We start from the raw sequence: 17,033 nt of genomic DNA on the forward strand, positions 1-17,033 counted from the left end.
AACCCCACACTTATCTCCTTAATCCTTTGAACCATAAATTTCAATTTTCCTTTTACATTTTCAGGCTTCTCAAAAAAAAAAAAAAAAAAGGGAAAAAATTGTTAACTCTTTTAACAGTCTTTCTCAATTAATTACTTTTTACCTTTTTTTATTTATTATTTTTTAGTTTGAGTTTCTTCTAATATCTCTCTAGCTAACCACTGGGTGTGATTCAGTATCCCTTTCTCTGTGATTCTACTTTTTTATTTTTTTTTAAATCATTGTTAAATCTTTCACTGCATGTTCATTCAACAAAACTTGCATGAATCAAGTCTAACTCTTAATTTTTATCCGCGGCTCCTTTGATCTTTATATGATAGAAAGTGCCCCAGTAGGTTGTTTTTTTTTTCCCTCCTTTATGCACATGAACATCCATTGATCCACATGTTTTTATGAATACCTTAAGAAGATTTAAAACTCATACATTATGCATTATGGATTTGTAGTTCTGTCATAAATTTTACTGGGTTTTGCATTGTTATTAACTTAGTATTTCACCATATGTATATTTTTCTCCATCTCTTGCCATAATATTATAGAAATTTTTATTCTTTAGATCTCCTTCAGTGACTTAACTTTGTTTTTGCTTTGTTTTAGATGTTGATTGATTGAGGATTAAGCCTTGGAAGTACAATCTTGAGTGCCTACTATCAATTCTTTTGGATAGCTTGTGTCAAAAGTAATGGCTTGGTTTAGAGCAAGTTATTGTTTGGGATGGCTAGCCATCAGAAGAACTCTTACACAGGGTGGATCATATGCAACAAGAAGAAGAATTCTTCCTTTGCAAAATCAATATTTTCACTCCAATGCCATCAATTCAAACGAGCAAAAGTCACCTGTTCCACGAGCCGTGCCTCTTTCCAAGCTAGCTGATAGCTTTCTTGATGGTACGAGTAGTGTGTACTTGGAAGAACTTCAAAGAGCTTGGGAAGCTGATCCAGACAGTGTTGATGAATCCTGGGATAATTTCTTCAGGAATTTTGTTGGACAGGCAACAGGGTCGCCAGGAGTTTCAGGCCAAACAATTCAAGAGAGCATGCGTTTGATGTTGCTTGTTAGGGCATACCAAGTTAATGGTCACCTGAAAGCAAATTTAGACCCACTGTGTTTGGAGGAAAGGGAAATTCCTTATGAATTAGACCCTGCATTTTATGGTTTCACAGAAACTGATCTTGATAGGGAATTCTTCATAGGTGTGTGGAGTATGTCAGGATTTTTATCCGAAAATCGTCCGGTACAGACTCTGAGGTCCATATTGACCCGTCTTGAGCAAGCATATTGTGGGAGCATCGGTTATGAGTATATGCACATTGACGAGCGTGAGAAATGCAATTGGTTAAGGGAAAAGATTGAAACTCCAACACCAATGCAATACACCAAGGATCGCCGTGTTGTCATTCTTGATAGGCTTATATGGAGTACACAGTTTGAGAATTTCTTGGCCTCAAAGATGAAAACAGCTAAGAGATTTGGGCTTGAAGGTGGGGAGACTTTGATTCCTGGTATGAAGGAGATGTTTGACAGAGCTGCTGATCTGGGGGTTGAGTGTATAGTTGTTGGAATGCCTCATAGAGGCAGGTTAAACATTTTGGGTAACGTTTTTCGAAAACCACTACGTCAGATATTCAGTGAGTTTGACAAGAACTCAAAGTTTGAAGATGAAACTGGGCTTTATACAGGATCTGGTGATGTGAAGTACCATTTGGGAACTTCTTATGATCGCCCAACTAGGGGTGGGAAGATGATTCATCTGTCTTTGGTTGCAAATCCAAGTCATTTAGAAGCTGTAGACCCAGTTGTTATTGGAAAAACTAGAGCTAAGCAATATTTTTCCAACGATTTGGATCGGACACGGAACATGGCTGTATTGATTCATGGGGATGGTAGCTTTGCTGGACAAGGGGTGGTGTACGAAACTCTACACCTTAGTGCACTGCCAAACTACACAACAGGTGGGACTATACACATTGTAGTAAACAATCAAGTGGCCTTTACGACTGATCCAAGGTCCGGAAGATCTTCACAATATTGTACTGATGTTGCCAAGGCCTTAAATGCTCCCATTTTTCATGTCAATGGCGACGATATGGAGGCTGTTGTTCATGTATGTGAGCTTGCAGCACAATGGCGCCAGACTTTCCATTCAGATGTTGTAGTTGATATCGTGTGTTATCGAAGATTTGGACATAATGAGATTGATGAGCCATTTTTCACACAGCCTAAAATGTACAAGGTCAGTCTTTTTATATCCCTTTTACTCGTTTTGTTGTTGTTTCTTAACTTGAGCTGGTGCTAACAGGTCATTCGAAAGCATCCCTCATCTCTTGAAATTTACAAAAAAAAGCTTCTGGAATCTGGGGAGGTGACGGAAGAAGATATTGATAGGATACACAAAAAGGTTGATTCCATTCTCAATGAAGAATTCTTGAATAGTAAAGAGTATGTTCAGCAAAGAAGGGACTGGCTTTCAACTAATTGGGAAGGATTCAAGTCACCTGAGCAGCTTTCACGAATCCGAAACACTGGGTTAGCACATCTATTATCATTGTTCATGTTTATCAAACTCCAGGATTTTGTGCTTAAATTTCCTTGCTGTCAACAGGGTCAACCAAGATATACTAAAGAAAGTTGGCAGAGCAATCACAGTTCTTCCTGAAGATTTCGAGCCCCATAGAGCAGTAAAAAAGGTATATGAAGATCGTGCACGGATGATTGAAACTGGGGAGGACCTTGACTGGGCAATGGGGGAGGCACTTGCTTTTGCAACATTGCTAGTGGAAGGCTACCATGTTAGACTAAGTGGGCAGGATGTTGAAAGAGGCACATTTAGTCATCGGCATGCAATAATTCATGATCAGAAAACAGGAAATCAGTATTGCCCACTAGACCATGTCATGGAGAATCAGAATGAAGAGATGTTTACTGTGAGTAACAGGTACAAGCTTGTTAATATTTGTATGTATTTGCCATAAACTAGACTCTATCAGCAGTAACATCTTGCTGCTATGTTTTACACTCTTATATTTTGTTTTAACAAATTGACTATTACAGTTATATTTCATCTTGACGTAGAAAATTTCCTGCTATTCTTTCTTTTTATGTAAACTTCAAATTCTATCATCCTTTACTCCTTAGGTCATCTTTTAACTATCTATGCATCCATGTTTCTTTCTAGGGCCTTTGGCCAAAAAGGGGAAAAATTGCACGGTCTTCTTTAATATAAGCTGTTTTTTTTTTTTTTTTTCTTTTTGGTTGAGCAGTAAGGGGGTTCTAGGCTTTGTTCAGTACATCCCCTCCGGACTGGTCCAAATAGGCTTATATAGGTCGGACCTAATGAATTCATGAGAAATTATCTACCTATAGCTTCCCAACAGATTGAACTCAGGCAACGAAGAGAGGAGCGAACTCTATTTGTCACTCGAGCCAACTTCCGGTCGTATTAAGATAAGCTTTTTAAGTACAAGCAAGTATAAACTCCATGATCTCTATCAAATAATAACATGGAATCCATTGCAAACCTCAAAATGTAATTTTTCATGATGCTTTCTAAGATGCATAATAATCCAAGATTTGCAATTAACTTTTCCAGCATGGCATCGATCAGATTGTGTACCTCTCAGATACAAATTCAATGTTCTGCATCTTTTGTGCCTTAAGATGCAACTGTGGAATGAATACTGATCATAGATGAGGTTCAAATGATACAAATTCAAAGGATGCAACTTTAGCTCTTTAGGTGTGTTATTTTATATGTAGTCATCTAATTGAGGAATATTTGTCCTGTTGGCAGCTCTCTTTCAGAATTTGGTGTTCTTGGATTTGAACTGGGTTACTCGATGGAAAATCCAGATGCATTTGTTCTCTGGGAGGGTCAATTCGGTGATTTTTCTAATGGCGCTCAAGTTGTATTTGATCAGTTTCTAAGCAGTGGAGAGTCCAAGTGGCTACGTCAGACAGGGCTTGTAGTACTGCTTCCTCATGGTTATGACGGCCAAGGTCCTGAACATTCAAGCGCAAGGCTGGAACGTTTCCTACAGGTGCACACCAATCATACCTGGCATATGTATTAACTTTTATGTTTCAATTATAATTGTGACACTCTCAATGTCACAGTGGCTAATTGTGATGATACAATATGATATATAAGTAGAGACTTAAAGCCATATTTATGAGGTATTTTTGAGGGACAATAATAATTATGAATCAGCATAAAATTCCAATGACTATTCTTACTGTGACAATGGCAGATGAGTGATGAGAATCCTTATGAAATACCTGAAATGGATCCAACACATCGAAAGCAAATACAGAAATGCAATTGGCAGGTTGTGAATACTACAACTCCTGCAAATTATTTCCATGTCTTACGCCGGCAGGTGAGTTGAATACTTCTTCTTGTACTGATATATCAGTTGCTAGCTTGCTTATATACATGGCTTCATTTGTAGATACACAGGGAATTCCGTAAGCCTCTGATTGTAATGTCTCCGAAGAACCTGCTTCGCTACAAGTTCTGCAAATCAAATTTATCTGAATTTGATGATGTCCAAGGCCATCAAGGCTTTAACAAACAGGGAACCAGATTCAAACGCCTTATAAAGGACAAGAATGACCACTCTGATCTTGAGAAGGGTATCAGGCGCTTGGTTCTTTGTTCTGGAAAGGTATGTTTGCCTTAAAAAAAAGATTGTTAATTATACATTTTCTAGTGAAACATGATATCTTGAATCTAATTTTAATTAAAAGTCAATTATAGTTGTTCTTGATTTTCAGATTTATTATGAGCTAGACGAGGAGCGTCAAAGGCTCAATGCAAATGATGTTGCAATCTGCAGGGTGGAACAGCTTTGTCCATTCCCCTATGATCTCATCCAGCGAGAGCTGAAGCGCTATCCAAGTATGTCCTGTGAACTTATAACAAGTATGCTTTACTGAATATGCCAGTTCTTTATTGAATATGATCTCTTCATATTGTTTTCTTGATTGTATCAGATGCTGAGATTGTCTGGTGCCAGGAAGAGCCAATGAACATGGGTGCTTACACCCATATCGCGCCGCGCCTTTGCACTGCCATGATGGAATTAGGTAGGGGATCCGTAGAAGATATCAAATATGTTGGTAGAGGTCCATCTGCTGCCACAGCCACTGGTTTCCTGAAGATTCACCAAAATGAACAGGCTAAGATTCTAAACCTTGCCATGCAACCAGAACCAATCAAGTATCCTTACTAGAGCCATTCTAAGCCTGTTCAAAACCATTCCAATAAATCTAACAAGGGTATCTTCTCTTGATTTTCAGAAGTTTTTATTCAAATCATATTCTGCTAAAACCAATGGCATTTCTTGCTCTATGTTAATTTGTTTCAAGAATCTGAAACTGTTGACGTACAAATGTATTGTTCATTGTAATTACTCTCGGAAAATTTCCTTCCATTTTTTCCTGTGCTTGTCCATGTTTCCATCTCTTTTGGCTGATGCTTTCATCCATGCTTCCAAAATAACTGATGCAAATGACTGCTAGGTGGTAGGCAGGTTGATTTGTCAATCTTGCACAATTACTTTTGCTTCCACAACTAAAAGGCTAATAGTCTCTTGCTCTAAAATGTTTCTTGAACTCGATACTTATTTTAGTTGGTTCATACAGTCACTTTAAGATGTCATTTAGTAAGTCTATAATTCAAGATTTGCATCCGGCAAATCTCAACACTTGTAACCCATTCTTTTATCCCCAGGCTGCGACCTCCTTTAAAATAAAGTTAACTCTTCTAACCTAAAAGAAGAGATGAACTATTAACCTGAATTGACTGAATCTAAATATTTTTTAACCCAAACTTGATTGCAAGCAATACATGAAAATCAGAAAATGTTCCAACTCATCCTTAACGGTGGCTGAATAAATCAACTGAGTTAAAACCTGATTCAGTGGCTTCTTTCCCTTGCTGAGTTCTTAGGACTTTCTTTGGAGGTAACCAGCATACAGGTCAATAATGAACTAAATATAATCCAATGCATTTAACATGGAAAAGTCATTGTTTTCTTTCTACTTAATTGTGAAACAAAAATTGGGAGTTAAAGCATCACAATAGCTTCCTAATGCAACTAATTATTGTCTGTAATGTAGACCATAAGCCTTTTGGTTGGCTATATTTTTCTTATGGCAATATTGCTTTTTGATTTGCACTCCATTGCTACAGCGCAGGATGATGATGCACCAATTTGCAATACCAAGCAAAGCAACTGAAAAAGAAAAGATTAAAAAAAAAAAAAAATCCAAGGGCTTCCCTTTCTTTTTGAAATATGGGCAAAGAAAACATGTGTAATTTATGGCTGATAGTGCATCAGATATGCAAAATGTTAAAAGACAAATTGGAACCTGGCGTGAGCTTATGAATGTCTGAGTTGGATTGCATTTTTGTTGACAAAAGATTAGTTTAATAGTAATACACGCCATCAAATCCACAAGAAAAGAAGTCATTAGATTCAGAAAAGTGGCATGAAAGGCAAAACTGAAATTTTATCCAACCTTTCATTATTATGCTTTAATTTAGAAACACAAATTTCTTCCACCAAATCAAACATTTGAGGCTAAGAGTAATGCTTCTTTATATGTAAATATCTTGAATATAAATCTAATTGGATTATGTAATTACGCGTGATATTTAATAAATTTTAAGATTAAATTTTAGCACATGTAATTTTTCTTTCTATGCTTAAATTAAGATTTCTTTGTAAAAAAAATCCCATTGGCTAAAGTTTATAAACCAAAGAAGAGACGTCCAAATCAATATTAAACTAATAACAACTTGGTCAGCCCACCAAGTTAAATGTTCATAATAAGATATTATCAGAGAGTTGGCTTCCAACAGTGGACTAGTAGCTATCAAAACTATGGCTATAGCTAGAGAAAGAATTGGAAATCAGAAACTTAGAATGATAATCAAAAAAGGTGCTGTCAATGTAATCTGATTAGGATGTCAAGGCTTGTAGGATGCCTCCTGTCCTTTCTTTTTTTACCCCTTTAAGTCCACTACTTTTACTATGTTGTAAGCTGATTCACTTACACCAATGAGTTCTATGGCTGATTCAGGTAGTAACACTTTAATATTTTTGGATGATAAAGGATGGGAATTGAGTCATAATTGAACAGTTAGGCAGTGGATTAACTCAATCTGTGGAGAATTTTTTTCAGGCTGGAGAAGGTTAATATCAGAAAACTACATAGCCAGGAAAAGATATTAGGCACCATTGTGACAGTTAGGGGAGCAATGCTAATGCTCTGATCAATGGACCAATGTTGCAGTTGCCCTGGACAAAATGAAATAACCAGCTTGTATTTTCAAGTGCTGCAGCTAAGCAAGATCCTATCAGTGCTGCTCTCGTGATTCTACAAGTAGGTTTTCTCATTAAGTCTTAACATTTTCATGTTCAATTGCCAAAGATGTAATGTTTTCTTTTATAGTCAATTACACTAAAATAATACCCTGCTGAGCTCTCTCTAAGACCTTTAATCTGATTGGTGGGCACCATTGAAGGAAGCATAGTAGCCCTGGCAATGAAAGCTGGCAATGCTGCAGTCTGGTTTATACATTTGGATGCTAAATCTTAGCTGCAACATACAGTGTAAGAAACTCTCAATTCAGAAAAACCTCAATGAATAAATTAGAGGGTGTGGATTAGAAGGCTTTCCAGGCTATAATTACTGTAACATTTTTGTCTGCTTGCAGGGAATAATCTGTTCTGGAATTGCTTATTAAGTTCAAGGAGTGATAATGAAAACTTGGGGACCTGTTTTTAGTCTTCATAATTTAGCAATTATGTGCTGATCTACACCACCTTATTGGACCTTTATAGGGTCACGGAGCAATGGTAATTGTCATTGGCCTCTATGTGGTTTTTTGGGGTGAGAGCAAGGATCAACTTTGATCAAATCTTAACATCAAAATGGAAGCATCAAAAGATCAGCAAATAACTCCAATGGAGTAGACAACAATGGTTTCTAATCAAGACTTTGTTGTCCTGGATGTAACCTGCAGTAGAGTGACACCTACTGATGAATCTGTTTGAGGGAACTGAATATGAAAATCACAACAAATACCTGCTAGGGATCTGATTTTTTTTTCCTACTAACCTGAACTCCTTCAAGAATGTGAAAGCAGAGATTAAGCTAATGACTGCCTATAGAAAAGAAACAATATCAGGCCAGGTATGATCATACACAAATTTCACATTGAAAATTTAAAAAATATGATATGATATATATATAAAATTTTAAACTCATAAAACATTTTTGCAAGATAAAATTATGAGATTTTTGAATTAAAATCGATAACATCTTATAGATTGGATGCGTATTTTCATATTTTATAATATGCATTTTGACTTTAAATCAAGAATATAATAAAAAATTAAACTAAAATTATGGAAAAAATGTTCATACATAATAAGATATTGTTGGTGTGTTTGACTTCACAAGTGGACTGATACCTATCTAATATCTAAGCCAAGAGAATCAGAAGTCAAAATACTAAGAACCTTGTCATTGCCACACACAAAAAGGTTATAAATGTGTTCTGATTCAGAAAGTAAGACTTGTGGGAGACCTCACTTCTGAATATTAATAATGCATGTATTGATTAATGAGACAGATCACATTTTCTGTCATCAAACTTGCCCATGATTTTCATTTTTTTCACCCTTCAGCACCTTAAAATTCTCAATTGTTTAACCTTGAGAGTGCCATAAAAATTCTTGTCTATTGAACCACGGACCTATTTGGATGTTAAACATCTAGTGTGTTTTGTGGCTTTTAGCCATTGATGAATACACCTCTAGTGGCCAACTGGCCACCTTTGTTTTTTTTTTTTTCATTTTTACCTGTTATATAATATTATAATTATTAACATATCTTTTTTTAATAATTTTTTTCATTAATTTTCCAATTTTATTTTTATTTAGAAATAATAAATAATTTTATTAATTAATATAATAAAAATATTATTTGATATATTATTATTTTTATTAATTTTTAATTATTTATCAATAAATATAAAAATAATTTTTAATTATTTATTAATTTTATAAATATTAAATCATATATAATTTTTATTATAATATCTTTAACAGTCATTTTTATTTTTACTACAATTCACTTTACTATTATAATTATTTCTACTTCTAAACATATATTTTATTATTAATTTTAATTTTATCATTATAATAAATAATTTTATTATTATTTTTAATTTTACTAAAATTAATCTTACCGTTATTTAAATATACCCTAAATCAACGACCGACCAATTGGAAATGTCTTATCATGAGAGATAGATTTGCAATGTAGTGCATGAGATATTATAATAGCAACATAATTCGTGTTTCTTTTTAGTTGTTGTGACGACGGGAATATTGTCAGCAAATACAAACCATCTCTATCAGAAATGACTAGTTTTCCAATGAGAAAATAGTGGGGAACACCCCCCACCCTTTCTCCGCAAAGTCAAGGCAAATAGATACGGTAATTTTAAATAAAAAATATATAATTTTTTTAAAATTTTGATAAAATTATATATTACGAAAATACATTAAATTTTATATTTCATATTCTGAAATCAACTATATAAAAAATTAAATAAAAGAATTATGTTAGTTTATAATTTGAATATTTTTACGTTACTTATTTTTATCAATAATAATTTTTTTAAAATTCTTAATTATCATATTATTTTTTATTATTTGCATTCATATTTTTCGTGATTTATTTTTAAAAATTTTGATTTCCCTTAAATTTAGACATTCAATTCTTTCTCTTAATTAGTGCACAACTAAACTTATGTTTCATACGTACAAACTATCTCAATCGATTTTTTTTTATCTTTTACTCAATTTGAATTACTCTTAATTTTTCTTTAATCTTTTTATTTTTAATTTTATCTCTTCTAGTATTATCACACATCCATTTAAGTATTCTTATCTTTGTTATATTCATTTCTTTCTCATATTATTTTTTAACAATCTAATATTAGTATATAAAATTATATACTAATTTAATAAAAAAATTTATATTTAACTTGTGAAAAAAATTATAACATAATAATTTTTATATTTTATACATATTACATACAAAATAAATAAATATAAATACATAAATTATCAAATCTATAACAAAATATAAAAAATTATGATAAAAGGAAACAAAGTGCTATATTTTTTAAATATCAATCCCATTTGTAGAGGCTCATGAAACACACCCCCCCCCCCCCCCCCCTTTTTTATTTTTTAATTCATTCTCCCAAGAGTACTTGAACCAAACCCCACCAATTTGCCACTTTGGTAGACAATATAATGTACATGGTGCTGTGGCACCTTTCTCTCTTGTTTTTGCTCCACTAATCTGTCAGCAAAGGCAATGTATATTGGTGCTTGATATATATTACAACTGGAAAGGGCTGCTGGTCTTGATGTTAGGTGAAGCCCAGGCAATTTTTTCTAAGAGTTGGTAATTTTAGTGGGAAGAAATTTTTTTTAACCGCATATAAAAAAGATGGCCTTTTGAAAATAAATAAAATAATTATAAAATTTAGAATTTAAATATTAAATTTATTAAATATTGTGTTTTAAGATTAATTGTATAGACCAATTAAATTAACCATTTTATTTTTTAAGCATTTTATTTGAAGAAAGGTTCACTATTAACAAAGTTTTTGTGCACATTTTTTAATTATTTAATTTAGAAAAAGGCATTTATGTACTTTACTTAAAGAATTAGGTTTGAAATTTTATCTTATCAAAATTGTATCTAATAAAAATTATATATATATGTATTTAATGGCATCCAAGAATGGTCCCTTCTATTGTACCAACTACTTAGCAATTCATATATTTTTGTACTGATTAATGAAAAAAGAAAGTCATAGAAGGGAGAAATTCTTCATTTCAAGAAAATAAAATTGCTTTAGTAATCGTGTTTCGTTATGCATCTCAAAAAAAAAAAAAAAGTAATGAAGATTAAATAACTTAATTAATACATTAACTTTGTTGTAGTACTAAAAAATTTGCAACCATAAAGATGGAATTGAATTCAATTGATTAATACAATAATTTTTAAAAACTAATATTTAATAAATTCGTAATTTAAAGTTCGAAATTTAAATTTCAATGTGTAACTTTTTTTTTTATCTCTTAGTACTTATATTTTTTTTGATTTGAAAAATAAATAGTCGAATATTTCTCATTGGATATGGATTACATATGCCGATTATTGAGTCAAATGCTCTAAGTTTTGAATTGCTAATTTTATATCCACACAAAAAAAGCCCCAACTTTAGAGTTTAGAAGACGTGCATAAGTTATCAAGTTGTAATTTTTACATGCAAAAGTAAAAGGTAAAGAGTATATAAGTACATGCATCATCTGCTTCATTCTGCAAAGAAATCTCTATTTTGTCATTGAGAAATAAAAGAGAGAAAAAATAACATGACAATGAAGGCCTCAGCTGGCATTTGCAATCAAGCTATGCCATATTTGGCCATGGTTTTTATGAGGTTGGGCTCTGCAGGGATGCCCATAGTTGCCAAGTATGCTCTTAATAAGGGTATGAGCCAACATGTCTTCGTGGTTTACCGGTTTGCCATTGCCACTCTTGTCCTTGCTCCTTTCGCCATTGTTTTGGATAGGTCTGTTTCTCTCTATGTCTTTTTTTTTTTTTAACTACTTGAGATTGCTAGAATTTAAATCCTCATCGAGTCCAGCATTCTACCAACGGACCACAAGTCTGTTTCTCAAAGTAACTTCTCTTCTTATAAGTTTTTTAAAAAGTTTGGAGTCTGTCCTGAATCATTCTGATGAATTTTAACAGGAAAGTGAGGCCAAAGATGACCCTGTCTGTCTTTGCTCAGATATTTTTGCTGGCCTTATTGGAGTAAGGAACCTTGACCATCAAGCAAAAAATTTACAATCACAATCTACAAAATTTTGTTCTATGTTTTACTCTGTCTTCACCAGGAAACATTTGATCTTCTCTGCAGGCCAGCAATTGATCAGAACTTATACTATACTGGTATTAAGTATACAACAGCAACTGTTGCAACAGCGTTGTGCAATGTTCTTCCTGCTTTTGTATTTTTGCTAGCTTGGGTTTGCAGGCTGGAGAAGGTTGATATGAGGAAACAGCATTGCAAGGCAAAGATTTTGGGGACCATTGGAACTGTTGGAGGAGCAATGATTATGACAATGGTTAATGGGCCAATGTTGCATTTGCCATGGACAAAAGTGATCAACAATCAGCACCATTCTACAAATATTGCGGCAACAACTATGGATGATCCCGTAAAGGGTGCTCTCATGATCCTTGCAGGCTGTGTCTGCTGGGCTTGTTTTGTCATTCTTCAAGTAAGATTTCTCCTCAACTCTTACAACTTTTTCTTTGTCTTGAACCACTTTCGTATTGAAATCAAAATAAATATAATCAGTAAGAGATTATATGTTTTCTTCTATAGGCGATTACGCTGAAATCATACCCTGCTGAGCTCTCCCTGACAACTTTAATTTGCTTGATGGGCACAATCGAAAGTGCCATTGTTGCCCTGATAATGGAAAGGGGCAATGCTGCTGCTTGGTCCCTTCACTGGGATTATAAACTCTTTGCTGTAGTTTACAGTGTAAGAAATTCTTAACTCAGCCAACGAATGCTCATTTGGATTTGAATTTGGCTAAACTTTATGACTAACTATGGTTCTTGTGGAAATTAAGGCTCAATTTATGCTCTTATCTGTCCACTCTACAGGGAATTATCTGTTCTGGGGTTGCCTACTATATAGGAGCAATGGTAATACAATCCAAGGGACCTGTATTTTTTGCTGCTTTTAATCCTCTAACCATGGTTATCGTCGCCATTATGAGCTCCTTTATCTTCTCTGAGATAATGTATTTAGGAAGGTACATATCTTTTTATCTTACTTCCGATCTTGAAACACTCAAAAACATAGACGAATCTAAGGGCAGGCAGGGACCATGGTCTTGTCCAAAAATTTTAATAATATTATAGTATAAAACTCGACCCCTCTTAACTTGATTCATTATCTAATTTAAGGACAGACAGGAACTATGGTCCGTCCAAAAATTTTGATAAAATTATAATATAAAACTCGACCCCTCTTAACTTGATTCACTATTTTGATCTCGTTTCATGATTTTACTGGCTTCGCCCCTGCTTGAAAAAATTATATTAATCGATTCAAAAATTTAATACAAATTCTAAACTTGTGGGGGCATTTGCTCAATGACTGTGCACTAAAAGCTATTTAATCAAGCAGATGGCTGGGCAGTTTCATGATCTTTTAACTAATTTAGGCCAAATGACTGCAAAACTTTGCAGGGTTATTGGAGCAATCGTCATTGTTGTTGGCCTTTACCTAGTTTTGTGGGGTAAGAGCAAGGATCGGATGCCATCAGATTCGGACACCAACAAGGCAGCTGCAAGTGGTGGCAAGCAAATGGGCACCACCAGTGAAACAGCAGATCAGACTTCCAATCAAGATTTTGTTCTTGTAGATGTCAGCAGAGGGGCACCTGTGGATGAATCTGTTAAAGAGAACCAGAATCAAATACCATAGGAACAATATTTGGATTTAAGTTTAATTACTTCAATTTAAAATTCCGGGTTTAGGATTCGAGACGTAGATTTAGATTATTTATCCATATATCTATATGTATCAAAACAAAAATTAAAAGAAAAAAAAAATTGAGTCAATGATATTGTGGTTTTCTGATGTGGATTTCCAATGGAAAAATTGTATCAACTAAAATGACAAAGAATCCTAATGAGCACGCAATGAGAGACAATGCAAAAATAAAAATAAAACTGTTTCTATTGGGTTCTTGGTCATCCCCAGTTGGCATCATTTCCTTAATAAAATTTTTTTGGCATTTGAGATAAATCATGGAATCTTTATCATTAAAATTAGAAGTCCATTGCTCTTAATAATTTTACTAAGTGCTAAAATTAGTTCTTTATTACATTCTATGAAAGAAATCTATAAATAGAATAAAAGAAGAATATATTTTCTGACAGCGGTAGAATCATAATTTTTTTTTCTTTTGTTTTGTTTTGAAAGTGTCCACTTAAGATATATAAAAAGTTGTCAATAGATTTATCAAATTTATCCGGAAAGGGTGTTTAGTGAAAACTTTTGAGAAATTTTCCTTCAAATTTTTTTATTTTTCAATATTGGGGTGTCTATGAATAGCTTACTTATATATGTGGATCAACCATTTTTTATAATCCAAAAATATATCTATATACATAAATATTCTATAAAAATGATTCTTTTTCTCTTTCTCTCTCTTTTCATTCATTTTTTGTAATTTCATACTTTCATTAAAGTGGAAATTACATTGTTAATTTTTATATCAAAATTGCATAATTATGAACCAAGGTTCATACAATCACCCTAAAATATGGTATTTAATAAATTTAAAATTTAAATATCAATACATGCGAGTTTTTTTTTTTTTTTTAATATTTGTGGATAAGAAAATTACATAATTATGAACTTAGGGTTCTTACAATCACCTTAAAATATGATATTTAATAAATTTAAATTTTAAATATCAATACATGCAAGTTTTTTTTTTTTTTTTTTAATATTCGTGGATAAGAAAATTGCATAATTATGACAATCACATAAATTATTTTGTAAAACTTTATTTTCCATAAGTTATTTAATGCCTTGAATTAAGATCACTAGTTTGGATCTTAAGGCACTTAGGAATTTTTTATTTCTCCTGGGTTTTTTTTTTTTTTTTTTGTGTAAAGAATCATGCTACTTCTTAGAGGATAGTATTTTCCTTTTTTAAATGAATTTTTTTTTTTACAAGAACGATTAAATAACTTTTAGATATTATAAATAAAATTTATCATTATGCTGTATAACTCAATATTGAATTTTGTCACTGTATTTTAAATTTATTAAAATTTATCATTATATTTTCAATTTCATTGATTTTTTAATAAAAAAAATCAGAATCGAAATATTTTATGAAATATTTCCCAATGCAAGTGGCAAAATTTGTCAATTTCATTATTTTTTGTCCCAAAATTAACAAAATTGAAAATATTTAGAGAAAAAAATTCATCATTGACTCACAAAATAATGACAAATTTAACCCGCATCTGTAACTTTTAGAATACATCAACTAACAAATTTATGAAATATAAATTAATAAACGAATGAAATAAAATTAACATCAAGTTAGACTAAACTTATAGTTAATGAAATTTGAACTAAAAATTTAAAAATTTTAATATTTCTTCCTTATTATTAAGAAGCCATCATTTTTGGAGTTTTTTTTTTTTTTTTTTCATTTGGTACACAAAATAAATGACACACTGAAATTATGCTTAACAATTACGCAGGAGATTACTGGTTCTCTCATTTTAATTTATGAGAATAAAATGATATAAATTCCCCTATTTATAATTGAGGACTGAACCTTAAATGAAATTAAAATTTAATTTTAAAGTGCTTATTTTCTTAATATTTCGGGCAGTTTTATAAATTTATTATTAAATTAAAAAATTATTAATTAATTTACCCTCATCTTACTTTATGTAAAAGGTTGATATACTTTTTTTTTTCTAAATTATAGAAAATTTTTATTTTGGTTTAATTATCCAAGTTCTTATGTACTGCTAAATTTGCCATAAATTAAATTACAAAAATATTTATTCATTGTTTAAAAAAGTTTAAAAGTAATTATGCAATGTACTGGTGGCCATAAGGTTTTCAAACTTTTTTTTTTAATTATTTTTGACATATTAATAGTAAAATTTTTTAATTTTATAAACGAGATTAAATGACAACTCGAGAAAGCTAAGATATAAACCAGAAAGAAAAGAAATTGAAAGGTATACCTAGAATCAACCGCGAATTAAGCCAAATTGTGCATCGATTTTGCTTGTTCTTGAATTGTGACAGGCAAGGCATGTGGCGTAGTTTTGTTTTAATTTTATGAAAAAAAAATTGATTTTTAAGGACGAAGTTTTGTTAGGAGTTAAATTATTTTTTTCAAAGGAAATGTGGCGACATAGTCCACCAAAAGATTTCATTGCTATGGGATAATAATTCACAAGGCTAGTAGCCGCTTAAAATTGATTGAGTCGATAAAAATTAAATATTTTATTTTTAAAATTTAGATTTGATTTTAATTATCATAAATTTTCTTTGGATAATATATAAGTTCTTGTTAAGTTATTTGTAAATTCTGGTTGAAATTTACATGTCCTAGTTTTGATCCTAAGATGGGTAACGTCCCGTCTTTAGTTAATTTTGTCTAAATAATAAAATAAATTTATTTTAATTAAATTTAATAATTTAAAATATGATACGATAATATGATATAAATACAACATAAATAAAAGATCTAAAAATAATTTTGTTTAAAAATTTTAAAATAATTATATATGAATTTAATAAAATAAAAATAAAAAACATGTTTCATGTATTAATGTTTACATATATTATGATACATAATTTTTATATAAAATATGATATAAATATATAAATTTTAATATTTTATATTACATAAATATATAAATTATCATATCTAATTTAAAGAAGAGGCCGTCAATAATAAAAAAAACTGTTTATTTATTAATTTATTTACGCAAAGGTGGACGTGGTGTAAATGATCAGAGCATTAAGGCTATTAACTGCTGTTTAATTTTAAGAACTTGGGCACTGAACTTCTTTGAACTTTTATAATATGGAGTTGGGAGTAATTTTTATTTCTTTACGTAAAATAAATATATAAATAAATACTATAAATCTATTGAAAATTTGGAGTTCTAAACCTATTTTATTTCGAGTCTCATTAAGAAGAAATGTTTTTTCCGTAAGTGTAAACCCACTAATGAAAAATTTTCATCAGACTGCTGTATCAAACTCTTTAGGTTCGAAATAATTATGTCGGAAAGGTCAATCTTTTTCTAAAATTAGT

At 31.7% G+C, this 17,033-nt stretch overlaps 2 protein-coding genes and 1 pseudogene across 2 annotated transcripts; all 3 read left to right on the forward strand.

The window, feature by feature from the left end:
• Window positions 1-62: 62 nt before the first annotated feature.
• On the forward strand, window positions 63-5,471 carry LOC111296364 (uncharacterized). The gene is made up of 9 exons (XM_089740671.1): window positions 63-204; window positions 637-2,272; window positions 2,339-2,565; window positions 2,642-2,974; window positions 3,830-4,076; window positions 4,287-4,415; window positions 4,488-4,703; window positions 4,813-4,936; window positions 5,032-5,471. The coding sequence occupies exons 2-9, from the start codon at window positions 722-724 to the stop codon at window positions 5,268-5,270; spliced, it is 3,066 nt and encodes a 1,021-aa protein (XP_089596797.1). The 5' UTR covers window positions 63-204; window positions 637-721; the 3' UTR covers window positions 5,271-5,471.
• A 1,605-nt stretch (window positions 5,472-7,076) lies between these two features.
• Window positions 7,077-8,102, forward strand: LOC111297609 (WAT1-related protein At2g39510-like; annotated as a pseudogene).
• Window positions 8,103-11,453: 3,351 nt separating this feature from the next.
• LOC111296382 (WAT1-related protein At2g39510-like) lies at window positions 11,454-13,804 on the forward strand. Its single transcript, XM_022890661.2, has 6 exons — window positions 11,454-11,710; window positions 11,893-11,955; window positions 12,062-12,425; window positions 12,533-12,694; window positions 12,820-12,971; window positions 13,411-13,804. The coding sequence occupies exons 1-6, from the start codon at window positions 11,511-11,513 to the stop codon at window positions 13,646-13,648; spliced, it is 1,179 nt and encodes a 392-aa protein (XP_022746396.2). The 5' UTR covers window positions 11,454-11,510; the 3' UTR covers window positions 13,649-13,804.
• Window positions 13,805-17,033: the final 3,229 nt, after the last annotated feature.

Source organism: Durio zibethinus, chromosome 12 (assembly GCF_047325235.1).
Source record: "Durio zibethinus cultivar Kanyao isolate XHJ-2024 chromosome 12, ASM4732523v1, whole genome shotgun sequence".
Classification (NCBI taxonomy): Eukaryota; Viridiplantae; Streptophyta; class Magnoliopsida; order Malvales; family Malvaceae; genus Durio; species Durio zibethinus.

What these genes read in the sequence shown, in the direction of transcription:
- LOC111296364 (XM_089740671.1), top strand. Translation starts at nt 722, where the DNA reads ATGGCTTGGTTTAGAGCAAGTTATTGTTTGGGATGGCTAGCCATCAGA. An exon ending in TCCATGTCTTACGCCGGCAG is followed by an intron (nt 4,416 to 4,487) that starts GTGAGTTGAATA and finishes CTTCATTTGTAG; the next exon opens with ATACACAGGGAATTCCGTAA. An exon ending in TGGTTCTTTGTTCTGGAAAG is followed by an intron (nt 4,704 to 4,812) that starts GTATGTTTGCCT and finishes CTTGATTTTCAG; the next exon opens with ATTTATTATGAGCTAGACGA.
- LOC111296382 (XM_022890661.2), top strand. Translation starts at nt 11,511, where the DNA reads ATGACAATGAAGGCCTCAGCTGGCATTTGCAATCAAGCTATGCCATAT. An exon ending in TTTTTGCTGGCCTTATTGGA is followed by an intron (nt 11,956 to 12,061) that starts GTAAGGAACCTT and finishes TCTTCTCTGCAG; the next exon opens with GCCAGCAATTGATCAGAACT. An exon ending in GAGATAATGTATTTAGGAAG is followed by an intron (nt 12,972 to 13,410) that starts GTACATATCTTT and finishes AAAACTTTGCAG; the next exon opens with GGTTATTGGAGCAATCGTCA.